Source organism: Notamacropus eugenii, chromosome 5, assembly GCF_028372415.1.
Source record: "Notamacropus eugenii isolate mMacEug1 chromosome 5, mMacEug1.pri_v2, whole genome shotgun sequence".
Taxonomy (NCBI): Eukaryota; Metazoa; Chordata; class Mammalia; order Diprotodontia; family Macropodidae; genus Notamacropus; species Notamacropus eugenii.
The window spans coordinates 416,314,971-416,328,333 of record NC_092876.1 but is presented as its reverse complement, the minus strand read 5'-3'; the positions used below and the strand labels follow the sequence as shown (position 1 = coordinate 416,328,333).

At 39.1% G+C, this 13,363-nt stretch overlaps 1 protein-coding gene across 3 annotated transcripts in view; it reads left to right on the top strand.

Moving 5' to 3' along the window:
- The window catches only part of SLC37A1 (solute carrier family 37 member 1), a 136,009-nt gene that overhangs the window by 39,221 nt on the left and 83,425 nt on the right, over positions 1 to 13,363 (top strand). For all 3 annotated transcript variants that reach the window (XM_072614878.1, XM_072614876.1, XM_072614877.1), the window contains exon 3: positions 5,373 to 5,454. In XM_072614878.1, the coding sequence (XP_072470979.1) occupies positions 5,373 to 5,454 (82 nt within the window). The remainder of the gene's footprint in view (positions 1 to 5,372; positions 5,455 to 13,363) is intronic.

The following is a 13,363-nucleotide window of genomic DNA, read 5'->3' as shown; positions in this document are numbered from 1 at the left end:
AATATTTCTGGGCCAAAGGATATGCACATTTTTGTAGCCCTTTGGGCATAGTTCCACTCTAAATCACTGTTGATTAGAGAATTGCAAATTAAAACAACCTTGAGATATCATTTTGCACCTACCAGGTTGGCTAAAATAATTAAAGAGAAAAGCAGTGAATTCTGAAGGTGATATGAAAAAATCAGGACACTAATTCATTGTTAGTGGAATGATCGAACCAGTATCTAAAGCAATCTGGAATTATGCCCCCAGAATTATTAAACAGCTTATACCCTTTGATCCAGCAATGCTACTACTAGGTCTGTTTTCAAAAATGATTAGGACAAAAGGAAAAGAAACTGTATCTTCTAAAATATTTAGGGCAGCAATATTTGTAGTGGCAAAGAACTGGAAATTGCAGGGATACTTGTCAATTGGGGAATAGCTGAACAAACTGTGGTATAAGATTGTGATGGAATACCACTGTGATATAAGAAATGATGCACTCTGATCTTAGAAAATCATGGAAAGACTTGATGAGCTCACTGATTGTCGAAAAAATGGATAGATTTGCATGAAATAATGAAGTGCAAAACAAGCAGAAACAAGAGAATGTATGCACTAACAGCATTATTTTTTTAAAAAACAACTTGGAGCAAATAAGTCATTTTTGACTATTATGAAAACCCAAATTAACTGCAAAGGAAATGAAAGAAGATGATATCTACATCTGGAGAAAACTGATAAATAGAAATGATTTTACGTGTGTGTGTGTTTATACATATACATAGTTGCATTTAATGGTAGCCATCTCTAGCTAGGATTGTGGGGAGGAAGAAAACTATGAAATAGAAATATTTAATTTAAATATTTAAATAAATTAAATTTAATTAATTAAAAATAAAATAATAAAAACTTTAGAAAAACTTATTAATGTGCCACACACTGCTATGTGCTGGTATATATAAATATAAAACATATTATCAAATATAATTATATTATTACATATCATGAGATATAAGCTGTATAAAATAAGTAAGCAAAGAGATAATCTGTGCCTTGAGGGAGCTTATATTCTAATGAGGAGGGCAACATATAAAAGGGAGATGAAAAGGGACACCAAATTACCTGGCATGAGAGTATAGTACTAAAAGTCTATATGTAGCTATGTAGCCTGAACAGGAGTGAGACCTGGCTATCCTAGGCATCCTTATTGAGTGGAGGTTCTGGAAGAAGCTATGCAATTAGAAGGAGAAGTCACTGGGGCAGAGGATAAAGCCAATGTGTGAATTTCAGGGCTAGAGTGAACTTCTAGGATGAAGAGGGGAATTATAGAGAAAGTCCAGAATACATACATCCGAGAGAGAAATGAGAATGAATATTCTGTGCAAATAATTTAAAACTTTTGTTTTCTATGCTTGAAAGTCTGTGTGAGTGGAAAAAGAGAAGAGGGATGTTCTTCTGGATATGTAGCTATACCAAAAAGCAAGATTTCTTAACTTTTTTTGTGTTGTAGACTCTTTTGGCTGGTGAAGCCTAAAGAGTCCTCAGCTTCCTAAAATAAAATATGTAGAATTACAAAGGAAAAGAATTTTATTAAAATGTAATTACCAAAAAAAATTTAAGTTCCCCAAGTTAAGAACGCCTGCCATAGGACCAATCCAAAACTAAAACATATCCCACTAAATCAACTGTAAAAGCTTTACTTGGTCTAATTTATAAAGACAGATTCATGCCTATTAATTAAATTAATTCATACCTCATTCATTAACCCTGCCACAATTCTTTTGAATGACTTCCCTATCTGTAGGCCTCATAAAAAGAAAGAAGAAATAAAACAAGTGGATTTGAATACATGACCTCTCAGCTTCTTTGCCATAGTAAATGCTGTGAACCTTTGAGGTGAGCCTTCTCTTTCCATGGGGGCCATCTCCAGTAATCCTAATCTATATCCAGCCCCTAGACCCAGATGGCTCTGGAGGAGAAAGTGAGGCTGGTGACTTTGCACAGCCCTCCCTCACTTAAATCCAATTGGCTTGCTGTCATGGCGTCACCCCCCTGATGTCCTGGTCCTCTTGGAGAACAAAAGACAAACAATGACAAGAAAAAATGTCTTTCCATAATGACCATAAGAAAGGAAGATGAAGTAAGGAAATTTGGTCCTTAACATTTACCAAGAACTTTCTTAGCCAGGACCCTTGGAGAGGGAGGAGGGGTATGAGTATTATTCTCACTTGACAAATGGAGAACCAGAAGTTCCAAAGTTAAAGTGATTTGTCTAAGGTCACAAAGGTTGTTTCTTATCTTAGGTCTTCTACGCTTTCCATTGTACCTGCCTCAGTTATGCTCTTAGAATCCATTTTGGCTCAGTTCATTTCACTTCAACAGACATTTAATAAGCAATCACTATGTGCAGAATACTGTGGTAGGCTGAGTGACATGCAAAGATTAAGTGAAATGGAATTTCTGATATAAATGGATAGCATAGTTTATAGGAACATATGACTAATATGCAAATAACTGTAATTAAACAGTAAGTGCATCAAAGAGATAAAAGTCAAGTGCTGTGAGAGGGTGGAAATTGGAACTGGGTCAGAGAAGGCTTCCTGGATAAAATGGGACATTGACTTGTACATAAAGTAACAGTTCTTCTACTTTTTAATCTCAGCACCCCTTTTTATTCTTAAAAATGATTGAAGTATCTCAAAGAGCATTTGTTTTCTTTTATTTATGTGGGGCTGTATCTTATGGACTATGTCTGTCAATACTGACCATATTAAAATTTAGTACAATTTGATATTATTACAAAAACAAATTTTGTTACCTCACAGACCCTCTGAAAAGGTGTCAGGGATGCTGGAACCACTCTTTGAGAACCACTGTTCTAAATTATGGGCATGTGGTCAATAGATGAAAGGTAGAAACTATGTAGAATTATAGAATATTAAGAGTCGGAAGAGGCCATCTGGCCCGATCATTTTACAGAAGAAGAAATTACAGTGCTAAGAGATTAATCAGTTTTTGCAGAGGTCATCGAGTTAGTAATTTTCAAAATCAGAATTAAAGAGCTGGTCTTTTGATTCAAACCAGTGCTCTGTTTACTATACCATGATGTCTCCTACACCTTTGTAAGTAAACGCAAATACCTTGCTTGTTGTTGTTCAGTCATTTTCAGTCATTTTCACTCATATCTAACTCTTCATGACCCTTTTTGGGGAGTGGAGGAGTTTCTTGGCAAAGATGCTGGAGTAGTTTGCCATTTCCTTCTCCAGCTCTTTTTATAGATGAGGAAACTGAGGAAAACAGGGTTAAGTGACTTGCCCAGGGTCACACAGATAGTAAGTGTTTGGGATCAGATTTGAACTCACATCCTTCTCACCACAGGCCTGGCATTCTATCTGCTTTTCTCTCTAGCTGTCCATATCTTGTGTAGGATTACCCGAAAGTGACATATAATGACGTTTTTTGAAAGTCTTACCTATGTTAAATATACTAGAGAAATAGGCTATTTAAAGTGAATCTGTGGAGAATCATTTAGTAAAAATAATCACCACTTAAGCTCTGTTTTATAATACATAATTATATTAAATATATATAATATATAGTAATATAAGTTTTGTGTGTATAGTATGCTAAAGCAACAATTTCCTGAATACATTCTTTACTTTTCTATAAGCCACCTTCTCTCTGTCATTGCCACCACCCTAGCTAGTTCAGGCTTTCATTTACCTAACACCTGTGCTATTATAATAGTCTGCTGGTTGGTGTCCCTGGCACAAGTCTCTCCTGACTCAGATCAATCTTCCACTCAGCTGTCAAAATGGTCTTCTAAAACCCCAGATCTGACCATGTGTGTCTGTCTATCTGTCTGTCTGTCACACACACACACACACACACACACACACAGCCCTCCAGTGACCCCCTATCACTTCCAAGATCAAATATAAAATCTTCTGTTTGAATTTGAAAGCCCTTTATAACCTCAACCCCTCCTACCTTCCCACTCCTGTACTCAGATCCAGTGTAACTGGCTTCCTTACTATTTCTAGACAAATAAGACACTCCATCTCCTGTAGCAGCAAGCACGCTGGTACATCCAAGATGGCCTGCTAGCACAGGTTCTTAGATCTACTTTTCTAAAAGGAAAGCAACTTTTGAGCAGTCAATTATCTTCTATAATTATATATACCAAGAGAGAAAATACAAGCAGAGAAATAAAGACCAAGAGACAGGGCTCCTAACTCTCTGACCATGAGCAATACATACATTACAGATCAGCAGACAGATCCAACTGTCTGACTGTTACATACATACATACAGTTACCAGAGAGAGAAAAGCACCAATATCTGGGTTTTCAAAGGGGGCGGGCTGGGGGCAGTGGAGAGGGATGTTGGTAGGGCACAGCTATCCAGAGTCTCTGCTCGACATGAACCTTCTTCCAAAGAAGCCCCCAAAGCAAAACCTCACCTCAGAGTATATATTTTCAGAGCCAGAGGGCACAACCCTTGTGATCCAGTGCCTTATTAGCAATTAACAAAAGATATGGGCTTTCCTACAAAACAAGACTCCCCTAATCAAGCTTTCCTTAATGGGCTTCACCAGAGATCTATTAATATACAGGGGAAGATCTTTAACTCACCTATATGTGTCAGGGTGCAGCAGTGTCCACAATGCTTTTTCTGTATGCTTACAAGTCTCCTTCTTCGTCTCTGCTTTCTGACACCCTTGACATCTTTCAAGTGCCTTCTAAAATCCCATCTACGACAAGAATTCCCCTTGTTCTAGTGGCTTCTCTCTGTTGATTATCTCCAATTCATCGTATCTTATTTATCTTATAAATAACATATTTTATAAATAAGATAAATTTTACAAATATAAATATCTTATAAATAAGATATATTTTATAAATAAGACATATCATATATCTTCTTTTTATAAAGTTGTTCTCAACAAAACAGGTCTCCCCACTAGGCTCCTCACAAACAAAAACTGGTTTTTGCCTTTCTTTGTTTGCTTTGCACATAGTAGGTACTTCATAAATATTTATTGAGTAATTTATGAAAGATTTAAATATTTTTCATATATCATAATATTTCACATTTTAGATAATTATTTAAAAGCCAGTATGTGAATTTGTTGTGTTTTGTCCTACGTTCTCAAAGAGAACTGTGACATCAAGATGATGTGAATTTGACTAAAATACTAAAGAGATACTATAACTGGATTTGCATTTTAACAGCTATTTTAAAATGAATTTTACAAGACCTTATTTTAAAATCTAACATATGTACATTTAAAAAGAATGTAGCATTTGGAAATAGACTGTGTGCTGTGTGACGCTTAATTTGAGCTTCTTGTATTTTTCATACCCTCCCACTATTCTGTTTTACAGGTACAGGGCCTTCATTTTTATCTTGACTTTTTTGCTGTATGCAAGTTTTCACTTATCTAGGAAACCTATCAGCATAGTTAAGGTAAGAAACTATTAAAGGAGTTCATTCTGTTCCTTATTATGTATGAGTCATCAAAGGAAGTAGTTGCTATAATTTTGGCGGGGGAGGGGTTAAGATTATTGAAGGCAATTTTGAAATATTTCCTTGTTCCAATCTTTAAAAATTTGCATTTTGCATGTGGCTCATATAGTGATGATAATATAGTGCTATACTGGTAAGTGGGATTGTCAGGGGGTTGTCATACCTCTCATTCAATCTCAGTCTTGTGTAGGTTGTGTTACCCTTATCAGCCCCTGCCTCAGTTTTTCCCTTGGATTAATAGCTTTTTCAGCCACTGCCTTGGCTCCTGCCCCATGAAAGAGTATTCTTCTTTCCAACCAGCTATTTCCCAATAACTGGATGGAGAAGGGGAATGGGAAATGGAAGTGGTCAAAACCCCACCTCCCGTACCATTACCAGATCTTCACATCTTCCCCTGGGTAAAGCAACTGATTCATTTGTCTAATTCTAATGTTTCCCCCTTTAATCTGAGTTGTTTAAAAAAAAAAAAAAAGGAACCAATCATTTTCATTTGATAGGTCAAGCTCTAGTTAATCTGTGGTGAAATATATACCCTCATTTGCTTGTGGCCCAGCTTTGTGGATGTCACATATACTTTTTTCCTTTGCTGAGTTATCAACATAACTTTGTTGTCTCATGGGCTTCAGGATAGCATCTGCATGCATAATAGTCTTTCAATTCATAGATCATTTGTCTACTCATCCCTGGCAAGCAGAGTTTAATCTGGCCCTGATCAGGATATATTGGTGCATTGTTTTTCATCCTTGCTTGGAAATTTGCCAGAAGCATATTGTAAACTCACTGACAGCCCTCTTCAAAGCCAAGAACTCCAGGTGGAGGATAGGACAAGTTTCACTGTCACTTAAGCTTCTGCTGCTAAAGGCAACTGTTGTCTTGTGATTGTCACTTTTTGTACAAGTCTGCTCCCAAGCCCTCTAAACTGTACATCCAATGAACTCCAAAGGGATTTTTCAGTTCTTGTCCTTCAACTTATCATCCATTACGTAAGTACAATTGAGATGAGGAGTTTAGCAATAAACTTGCTCTAACCACCAATCAAATTCTAGAAAAGTTCAAAAGGTTTAGTAGAAGGAAGCATGTCAGAATGCTTCTGTCTTCTCTAGGGCACTCATTAATGAGCTCAGGCACTAAGGAGATACTGTCATTTGGAACTAGCACCATCTTCAGGTTTGATGTTGGGAAGAAATGAGGCATTCTCTAGTCATTAAAAAGTTAACAAGACAAGTTTTACTTTGCATTAAAAGAGGAAGGATAAAAAAAAAAAGAATCAACAAGGTTGTCACAAGGACACAGAGGTACTTGGCTTCTCTGGAGGTAGTTCCCTATATGAAAAGTCATTTGGTCAGCTGTATGAGTGTGGATGACATAAGCCATTAGGTGAACAGGAAGCTGTATCAGGGAAGCAGAAGTCAATCAGACCACCCCAGAACCACCTTGGTGTTTTTGAGAGAAAACTAATCCCTCTTTTAAGAAATGGGGGAATACTAATTCCTGTTGTGAGAAATGGGGAAACTCTAGTCTTAGCACCTACCATACCCATAGTGGAAAGGTCCTGAGAACTTTCTAACATCTGCTTTTAGAGTTTTTACTCTCCTGGTACAAGATAATACCAAGGGGAAAAAAGTGAAAAAACTCTTCTCCCAAGAGTGACCAAAAAAGAAAGAGAAAAAATGTGGAAAACCCAGAAATCCTAGATTTTTTTCCTCCTACTTTGGAAGATCCATGTCTCCTACCAACAAACTATTCCATAAGTTAGGTGATATCATACTCTTCAAAGTTCACAAGTAGGCCTCCTAATGCAAGTGAGTGAGGTTGGAGCCAGAGTAGCACTAGGAACATATGTTATCAGAGTCATCTGTGATAAAGTAGATAATAGGTTATAAACCTCTTACATGTAAACTGTCCTGGGATCTAAGTTGATACCAAGATTCTGCCAATACTGCCACTCAGTATTCCCTGCCTGTCCCACCAAAATCTTCCTCTCCTACAAATTCTTTAGCCCCTTGGGGGCCTCTGTAGAGGGGCTGCCCCCTTTCTACAGAGGCTAAATAAGGACTCTCCTTCACTCCTATTCAGTAACTGTACCTCCAGAGTCAGGTACGTGATCACCTTTCTTCAAAGTAAACACAGATCCACCAAAAGTGTGCAGTAACAGTTTCACCTCTCCAGAGCTTTTCAGAAAGCAGTAATACCACACTTTGTTACCTTAAGCCCTTTCTGGGAAAGAGTTGTTTCCCAGAGGAAAGGGAAACACATCAATTGAGAGGACATGAGCTAATTCTCAAGGATATATAGAGCCCTCTGTGGGGGCCAAGGACCTTAAGGCCAAGATTATTCTGCATCAAGAAAGAAATAAGGAAGGGTCAGAGAGGAGGATCATACAGAACTAAAGCAGTCCATTTTTATCAGGTAAGTCTTCCTGGTGATTAGATCCTAGAAATCACTGGGATGGAAAGCACCTCTTCTTCCTAGGGTGGTGTTGACTTATCAAAGACATGGCTTCATGGAGATTAGAAACTTGATGTGAACAATCAAATGTATTACAGTGCAGCTCTTGATTATCCGGGGCAAGCCTCTTCCTCTGAGGTAAGAGGGTAACACTTTGCCAATTGAGAACAAGTTGGGGGCCACTTCAGTTAAGTAGGTATACTCAAATTAGCAAAAGGAATCCAAATGGTCAGGAATAGCTTCCTTGTCTTTAAGAGAATCATAGGGTCCCTTGCCTAGCACAACATGGTATATCACCACCCTACTGCTCATATTGGCACTGGACCTACTCTCCACAATCTACTCTTCTTGTAGCAACTCTAACATGGTTATTTTTTTTTTTTTGTATTTTTTTTTTTATTTTGTAATGTTTAACAATCACTGCCATACAATTGCGATTTTATCCCTCCCCACCTACTCCCCACTACCCCCCTCCCTCCCCACGACTGCATACAATTCTGTATAGATTCTACATATACTTTCCTATTGAGTATATTTTCACTATAGTCATGCTATGTAGTCAGACTAAGATAAATGAAAGAAATCGTATAACAAATCAGAACATGATACACAAACACATACACATACACAAACATGATCTGCTACAATGTAACATGGTTATTTAGTATATGATATCTCTGATGGATATTGACATGAATGAAACTGTACGCAAGGGGAGGAATCAGCAAAATTCCTCTTGGTCACCAATGAGAGCCTTTGATTATCCATTCCTGTGCTCTCTAGGCACAGAAGTATGTAACAGAATGGATTAAAAACCCAAATTCCACAATATGCTGTTTACAAGAAAAACATTTGAAACTGAGAAACACACACAGGGTAAAGGTAAAGGGCTCCATGAAGCAGAATCTATTATGCTTCAGCTGAAGCAAAGAAAGCAGAGTAGCAATCATGATCTCAGACAAATCAAAAGCAAAAATAGATCTAATTAAAAGAGACAAGGAAGGAAACTATATCTTGTTGAAAGGTACCCTAGACAATGAAATAATAATGTACGTAAATGATAAATATATTACACCAAGTAATAACATATATACACCAAATGGTATAGCATCTAAATTTTGGGAGGAGAAGTTGAATGAGTTATAATTACATGTAAAAACAATCTATAATACTCTTTTTAAAATTATATTTTATTTTGCCCCAGTTACATGTTAAGACAATTTTAAAAAATTTGTTGCTATTGTTGTTTTGAGTTCCAAATTCTATCCCTCCCTCCTCTCCCCATCCCTGAGATGGGTAAGCAGTCAGATATAGATTATACATTTTCAATCATGTAAAACATTTTCATTTTAGTTACTTTATACAAGACGAATAAAAGAAAAGAAAAGAAAGTGTAAAATAGCATGCTTCAGTCTGCATTCAAACAATATCAGTTTTTTCTCTGGAGGCAGATAGTATGCTTCATCATTAGTTCTTTGGGATTTTCTTGGATCATTGTATTGCCGAGAATAGCTGTCATCCACAGTTCTTCATTGAACAATATTGCTGTTACTGTGTATAACATTATCCTGGTTCTGTGCACTTCACTTTGCATCAGTTCATGTAAGTCTTTCCAGGTTTTTCTGAAATCATCCTGCTCATCATTTCTTATAGCACAATAATATTCCATTACAACCACACACCACAGTTTGTTTAGCCATTCCCCAATTGATGGACATCCCTTGGATTTTGAATTCTTAGTCACCTTTATAAAAGAGTTGTTAGAAATATTTTGATACAAATAGGTCCTACTCCCCAACCTCCTGCCCCTTTTGATGTTTTTGGGATATAGACTTAACAGTGGTATTGCTGGATCAAAGGGTATGCTAATATGCCCACCTCTGAACCCCCTTTTAATAGTTAGCCTATTAAAACAATTAGCTCAAAGACTAGGCCTTTACTAAGATATTTTGTAGGTATATGTATATGTATATGGCTTGTTTCTACATGGAGTTACGTAGCTACAAAAAATTCCCCCAACATGAACCTGAAGTATACTTTCCCATAGATCTGCAGTATCCATGGGAAAAGTGGACACATTCTTATACAAAGACACTTATAAGGAACACATATAGTCAAGGAAACTCAGGTCTCTGATACTGTAGGGCCTTGATGTCCTTTCTCTCCTCATGTAGTCTACTTGAACCCTCCCTTTCTCAGCTTCAATGGCCCTGCAGGTCATCTCCCACATGCCAAAGCTAATTCTCCCTTAGATTTTTGTTTGTATCTCTTCCCTTTTGCCAGAGGTATCACCCCTTGTAGCTGCTGTGTTTCGATGCTAAAATGTTGTCTCTTATTGGGCAAATGAAGAGTGAATGCCATGTGAGGGGGAGAGGAAAGAAAAACATATCCTTTCTGTTTCTCTCTGATGTAGATGCAGCGGTCACATTCCACAAAGTTGCTCTTTGTTTGGAGTGGTTGCTAAATTGGTGAACTCACCCTTTTTAATGGGCCAATATTCTGTAGCCTATAACAGTACTCCTTCCCATTCAGTCAAAGAAAACTCCTTCACACTTCTTAAAGCAACAGTCCTTAACCTGAGGTCTACAATCCTTGGAGAGAGGGGCAGGTAGAGGTGATCTATGGATGGATTTCAGAGGTCTGTGAATTTGAGTGGGGGAAAAATTGCATCTTTATTTTCAATAACATCTCAATGAAATTTAACATTCTTCCAATTATTTTAAAATGTTATTCTAAAGAAGGGTTCATAGGCTTCAGCAGACTGCTAAAAGTTTAAGAATTTTATTGAAAAAGGATGTCAGAAAGATGGCGGAGTAGAAAGACGCACATACACATAGCTCTGAACCCACAACCCATAGAATGGCTACAGGGAAGTAACTCACGGCGAATTCCGCACCCAGAGGCCACGGAACATTGGAGCGAGGGAGATTTCTGTTCCAGAGAGACCTGCAAACCTCTCGCGGGGGGGTCCTTCGCGCTGCGGACTGGGCGCCGGGACTGGGAGCTGAGTGCAGCCCTGCCGCGACCGCGGCACCGAGAGGAAAAGATCCGAGCAGGCTTCACAGACAGGATCTCCAGCGGCCACGCGGGTCCCTCCACCCACAGAGGGATCTGCAAACCTCTCGCAAAAGGTCCGTCGCGCTGCAGACACAAAGCCCAGCCCAGACCTGCTGCGGCCACGGCTGCGGCACCGAGAGAAACAGATCCGAGCAGGCTTCAGGGACTGGATCTCCAGCGGCCGCACAAGTCCCTCCACCCACAGGTGACAGGGGTGGGTGAGAGAGTCTCTTTGGCGGGTCGAGAGGGGAGTGGGGTGCCCCCATAATTCAGGCCCCCCCCCCCCCCCCCCCCCGAGGTAGAAGCTGAGAGGCGGCTGCAGACAGGGGCTCCCCAAGCGGGCGGGAGCTTGAATCCATTGCGGAAGGTCTGCGCATAAACCCCCTGAGGGAACTGAGCCTGAGAGGTGGCCCCGCCCCGATCTCAGCACCAGATCATAATCTCATACTGAATAGCAGCCCTGCCCCCGCCAAAAGCCCTGAGGCTGGAAGCAGCATTTGAATCTCAGACCACAAACACGGGCTGGGAGGATCAGGAGGTGAGGTGGGTGTGAGGAAAATATTCAGAGGTCAAGTCACTGGCTGGGAAAATGCCCAGAAAAGGGAAAAGAAATAAGACTATAGAAGGTTACTTTCTTGGCGAACAGGCATTTCCTCCCTTCCTTTCTGATGAGGAAGAACAATGCTTACCATCAGGCAAAGACACAGAAATCAAGGCTTCTGTGTCCCAGCCCACCCAATGGGCTCAGGCCATGGAAGAGCTCAAAAAGAATTTTGAAAATCAAGTTAGAGAGGTGGAGGAAAAGCTGGGAAGAGAAATGAGAGACATGAAGTCAAAGCATGAACAGCAGATCAGCTCCCTGCTAAGGGAGACCCAAAAAAATGTTGAAGAAATTAACACCTTAAAAACTAGCCTAACTCAATTGGCAAAAGAGGTTCAAAAAGCCAATGAGGAGAAGAATGCTTTCAAAAGCAGAATTAGCCAAATGGAAAAGGAGATTCAAAAGCTCACTGAAGAAAATAGTTCTTTCAAAATTAGAATGGCACAGATGGAGGCTAATGACGTTATGCAAAACCAAGAAATCACAGAACAAAGAGAGAAGAATGGAAAAATGGAAGATAATATGAAATATCTCATTGGAAAAACAACAGACCTGGAAAATAGATCCAGGAGAGACAATTTAAAAATTATGGGACTACCTGAAAGCCATGATCAAAAGAAGAGCCTAGACATCATCTTTCATGAAATTATCAAGGAAAACTGCCCTGAGATTCTAGAACCAGAGGGCAAAATAAATATTCAAGGAATCCACAGAACACCGCCCGAAAGAGATCCAAAAAGAGAAACTCCTAGGAACATTGTGGCCAAATTCCAGAGTTCCCAGGACAAGGAGAAAATACTGCAGGCAGCTAGAAAGAAACAATTCAAGTATTGTGGAAATACAATCAGGATAACACAAGATCTAGCAGCCTCTACATTAAGGGATCGAAGGGCATGGAACAGTATATTCCAGAAGTCAAAGGAACTAGGACTAAAACCAAGAATCACCTACCCAGCAAAACTGACTATAATACTTCAGGGGGAAAAATGGTCTTTCAATGAAATAGAGGATTTTCAAGTATTCTTGATGAAAAGACCAGAGCTGAAAAGAAAATTTGACTTTCAAACACAAGAATGAAGAGAACCATGAAAAGGTGAACAGCAAAGTGAAGTCATAAGGGACTTACTAAAGCTGAACTGTTTACATTCCTACATGGAAAGACAATATTTGTAACTCTTGAAACATTTCAGTATCTGGGTACTGGGTGGGATTACACATGCACACACGCTCACATACATAGAGACAGAGTGCACAGAGTGAATTGAATAGGTTGGGATCATATCTTTAAAACAAAATGAAATCAAGCAGTGAGAGAGAAAAATATTGGGAAGAGAAAGGGAGAAACTGAATGGGGCAAATTATCTCTCATAAAAGAGGCAATCAAAAGACTCATTAGTGGAGGGATAAAGAGGGGAGGTGAGAGAAAAACATGAAGTCTAATCTCATCACATTCCACTAAAGAAAAGAATAAAGTGCACACTCATTTTGGTAGGAAAACCTATCTCACAATACAGGAAAGTGGGGGATAAGGGGACAAGCAGGGTGGGGGGGATGATAGAAGGCAGGGCATGAGGAGGAGAGTGCAATCCGAGGTCGACACTCATGGGGAGGGATAGGATCAAAAGAGAATAGAAGTAATGGGGGACAGGATAGGATGGAGGGAAATATAGTTAGTCCTATACAACACAACTATTATGGAAGTCATTTGCAAAACTACACAGATATGGCCTATATTGAATTGCT